Source organism: Ipomoea nil, unplaced genomic scaffold (genome assembly GCF_001879475.1).
Source record: "Ipomoea nil cultivar Tokyo-kokei standard unplaced genomic scaffold, Asagao_1.1 scaffold2690, whole genome shotgun sequence".
Classification (NCBI taxonomy): Eukaryota; Viridiplantae; Streptophyta; class Magnoliopsida; order Solanales; family Convolvulaceae; genus Ipomoea; species Ipomoea nil.
In genome coordinates this window covers 999,808-1,004,122 of record NW_017619118.1, presented here as the reverse complement: position 1 = coordinate 1,004,122, position 4,315 = coordinate 999,808, and the positions used below count along the sequence as shown (strand labels likewise).

The 4,315-nt window shown below is 39.8% G+C and overlaps 1 protein-coding gene across 1 annotated transcript; it reads right to left on the bottom strand.

Moving 5' to 3' along the window:
• Positions 1-313: 313 nt before the first annotated feature.
• On the bottom strand, positions 314-1,735 carry LOC109155057. Its single transcript, XM_019302787.1, has 2 exons — positions 1,266-1,735; positions 314-608 (listed from the first exon to the last, which is right to left on the bottom strand). The coding sequence occupies exons 1-2, from the start codon at positions 1,733-1,735 to the stop codon at positions 314-316; spliced, it is 765 nt and encodes a 254-aa protein (XP_019158332.1).
• Between the last annotated feature and the right edge of the window lie 2,580 nt (positions 1,736-4,315).

The window sequence follows — 4,315 nt, the reverse complement described above, 5'->3', positions numbered from 1 at the left end:
GCCGAGAGCTATTGGACTGCCAGCCACCACCGCCACTGGATTACCAGCTACCACTTCCACGATTCTGCTGAAAGTTACTGCCACGTCCGTGCTGCCACTTCCACGATTCTGCTGAAAGTTATTGCCACGTCCGCGATTTTGTTGTGAACCACCTAACTGCCAGTTGACTCCACCACGACGCTACCCACGCGAGGAACCACCACGACGATTTCTAGAGTTTTATCACGAGCCAGAACCTCACTGAGCCAAAAGAGCAGTCGGCGACGATCCTCTAGGCACGGTCGGCGTATGGAAGTCTTCAGCACTGATAAACTCATGATTCCCCGCAAAAGTCGACGAGTTCCTGGAGCATCACCAGTGAACCACGAACCGAGAGCGATGCCGTGAGAGATCTGAATTCTTGCCGTAGACCACGAAAAAGGTACAAGTTTTGCTTATCAATGGAGACCGGCTGGTCAGCAAGGGCTAGGTCTTCCAAAATAACTTGGGCACGCCTCAAGTAATCCGTTACTGATGCATCACCTTGCCGGAGTGACTGAAGCTGGCCAAGAAGGTTCAGTGCTCGAGCTCTAGAGTAAGAAGCCAACGCTTGGATGAGAACTGTATAACTGTATTAGATAAACTGTAGGTTACAACTGTATAGACATGTGAAATATATACAAGATGAATCAAGGAGATTTAGTGACCGGGCATGAGATGCGGAAGCCAAAGACTGTTCGATTGACTCCCAAAATTCTTGCGACGTACGACGTCCAACAGCAAGATGCATGACTTCCTCAGAGAGAGAGAGAGAGAGAGAGAGAGAGAGAGAGATAAGAAATCAACATAGACATAAGAGCCCAGTCATGACGGAATCACATCGTGTAGGCGGGGTTAGACGCCGTCGGCGGCAGGGAAGAATGAGACCGGACACGGATGGCTCCCATCGACAAACGGCATGAGGCTGTGACCGTCCAGGAACGGAACCACTTGAGTCCTCCAAAATAGATAATTTTTGTGGGTAAGCTTAATACTGATAAAGTGGTGAGCAGTAAAAAGCGAATTAACAGCCATGCTAGCGGAAGACGTGATAGCAGTATCAGAAACGGTTCGTTCGAAGGAGTTAATGGATTCGTTAGCCATGGGAATAAAGAGAAAAACCCTAGCTTAACTGATACTAAATGAGAACTGTATAACTGTATTAGATAAACTGTAGGTTACAACTGTATAGACATGGGGATTATATACAAGATGAATCATAGGGAGACTAGGACAAGGAGTCATACTATGACTCAAATACAAAGAGTCCTAATACTAGTCCTAATAGCTTGTTCAACAAAATCCCATATATCTCCTTAGATGTTCGACAACCAACTGCCAGGTGCATCACCTCTTTGGAAAAGGAAGAGATCAACATCGACATTATGGCTTGATCTTGTTGCACCCATGAAGCAAATGCCAGATTCTGTAAGAACACCGTCGACGACGTAGCATCTAAAGAAGCAGTAGGAAGACTGGACGATGGACATGGCAAGCTACCATCAACAAAACCCATCAAGTTTTGTCCTCGCAGAAATGGTACTAGTTGCGTTCTCCAAAACAAAAATTTACGAGAAGCCAATTTAATGCTAACAAACTGGTGCACCGTAGACAGGGAATTCGTAGCAACGGACACTGAAGAGGCGGCAGCAGCATCGGAAACAGTCCGTTCGGAAACCGCAACAGATCTGTTGGAAGCCGCAGAGCCAGTAGCCATGGTAGAGAGAAGGAAAAAAAAAACTAGGCTCGGATACCATATTATAACTTGTATTTCATTCACGATGAAAGTATACAAGAGTAAAAAATTAAATACACATGTAGATGGTAGAGTTACAACAAAACACTGACTACTACTACTACTGATACTACTATCACGACTACCATGACTACCTATATATATATATATATATATATAAAGAGAATTTGATCTTCAATGAATCACTAATTACTATTTTTAGTTGAATATTGTGATCTTTTATAAACTGTATTGAAGATCATGTATTAAATTTAATCGTTTCAATAGTTGTTGCATATTTTTGTGGCTTACAGTGCATAATTTTACCTTTTAATGCACTTCGTCCCTTCTTCCCGAGCACATTGTTGTACCTTCTAGTGCACATTGTTATAGTTCACCGCATTTTTCACCTAAGGATGTCATCTCACGAGAACCTAAGCATATATATATATATATATATATATATATATATATATATATATATATATATATATATATATAGATTTACATTCATAAAGGAACCAATCTTTAGGTAGGAACCTAGGAACTCATCATAGCCTTTTATTTTGATTAATCAATGGTCTATATTTATAACAGTATTTAATGTTTATTTTTCGCTATTTGTGTATTATTTTTGGCAAAGGGGGTAGTTTTGGATTTTCAACTGCTGATCCTAGGGTTTGTGCGTGAAATTCGCAGGAATCTCTCATTCTTTCTTGGTTTTCGCCATTTGGAGTCTATCTCATTTATCCGCTTCCCGTCCCTGTGCGAGTAGCTGATCTCCATCTTCGCTGCTTCAGTTCTCAATCCGATGGCCGTCAGTGATGGACGAAAGAAACTAAACGCAGAGCCGAGAGCGTGGGCAGTGGTTAACCGGCTACAAAATGCACTCCGTCTCACCTCGTCATTGTCTTTGTCGGGAATCTGCCGCTGAAGATCAAGAAGAATACATTATTCAAGGAATTCCCAAAGTTTGGAGAGATTGAGAGCATTAGAATCCAGTTTATTCCACTAACGGATGTAAGCTCCATATAAAGTTGCTTTCGTTTTCTTTTATTCGTGTACTTATATTCATGGAGATTGTTTTAACAATTATTTTTCTTGTGCAGAGCAAAGTGTTAAGGAAGGGTGCTGTACTGAATAAGCAACTGAATAAGAATGCTAATTGGTATATAACGATAGATAGTAATTCTTGGACTGTCATCATATGATTTTCCATGCTAATTATTACTCCTATTGAAATTAAGTACTTGTAGACAACATGGTCTCCTCTTCACACTGTGCAATGTGTAAAATTTGTTGTGTGGTCAAATTGGTATGCAGTGTTAGTAGGGTTCTTGATCGGTTGAGGATGACATATATGCGGCAGATCTTGTTGGTTTGGTTTAGCATACACTATTCAAAGAACATCCGTAGTGCAAGTTGAATACCATGACGCGGTTGAACAATGCTAGCGACATGTGCTCTTTTGAGCAAGTTGAACAATATTACTTTTGTTTAGTTCATTTTAGGAACAACTTCTGTATTCTATTTATGATATTTGAAATTTAATCCTTTGGTGTTTTATGTTTCTTTGGTGTTTTATCTTTCTTTGTTGAGCTTTATGGCATACGCTCGTATACCTAAGTGCACACCATAGTATATCACAACAATCTGATTTTCGTGTATTCATATTGCCAGAAGTACTACACATTATGGCACACACAGTTCAACCCAAGTGCACACCAACTTATTTTACGTCTACTCATACACTGGTTAATTACAAATTACAACATGTTTTACGTGTATTCATACTAGCAGACTAGCAGTATTATTGCACATTATGACGCATACAGTTCAATACAAGTGCAAACCGTAGTCTATTAGACCAACTTGTTGTACATTTGTTCATACACTCATTATTATTGCACATTTTGGCACACACAGTGTTCCCCAAGTGCACACTGTAATCTAATAAATCAAATTGTTCATGCACTGACATAGAGGTTAGGGGTATTGGTGCATGCACAGTTATATATGTGTACATGCATGCACACGTTCCGTTCAGTGTAGCGATGTGTACTTTGTATACTTTATGCGGCATTTATGGCATATTATGTGACAATCGTTTTATATGTGCACATTTTGAAATACAGTTTGGCACATCGTAAATTCATGTTATTTCGTATACCAGTTTATTTTGTATACCATTTTCGCACACACTCGTTAACTCAAGTGCACACCCTAGTCTATCACATCACATTATTTCGTATACCATTTTTTTGAGCAATATAGCACACACAATTCAACCCAAATGCACACCAACTTGTTTTATGCCTTTTTATACACTCACTCATTCCTCACATTATGGCACACACAGTTTAACCCAAGTGCACACCATAATCTAACACAACAACCTGGTTTTCGTGTATTCATACTAATAGTATTATTGCACATTATGGCACACAGAGTTTAACCTAAGTGCACACCAACTTGTTTTACGTCTTTTCATATACACTAATTCTGCACATTATGACACACACAATTTAACGCAAGTGCACATCATAATCCATCGCATCAACT

What these genes read in the sequence shown, in the direction of transcription:
- LOC109155057 (XM_019302787.1), bottom strand. Translation starts at nt 1,735, where the DNA reads ATGGCTACTGGCTCTGCGGCTTCCAACAGATCTGTTGCGGTTTCCGAA. An exon ending in CTCTTTGTATTTGAGTCATA is followed by an intron (nt 609 to 1,265) that starts GTATGACTCCTT and finishes TATCTAATACAG; the next exon opens with TTATACAGTTCTCATCCAAG.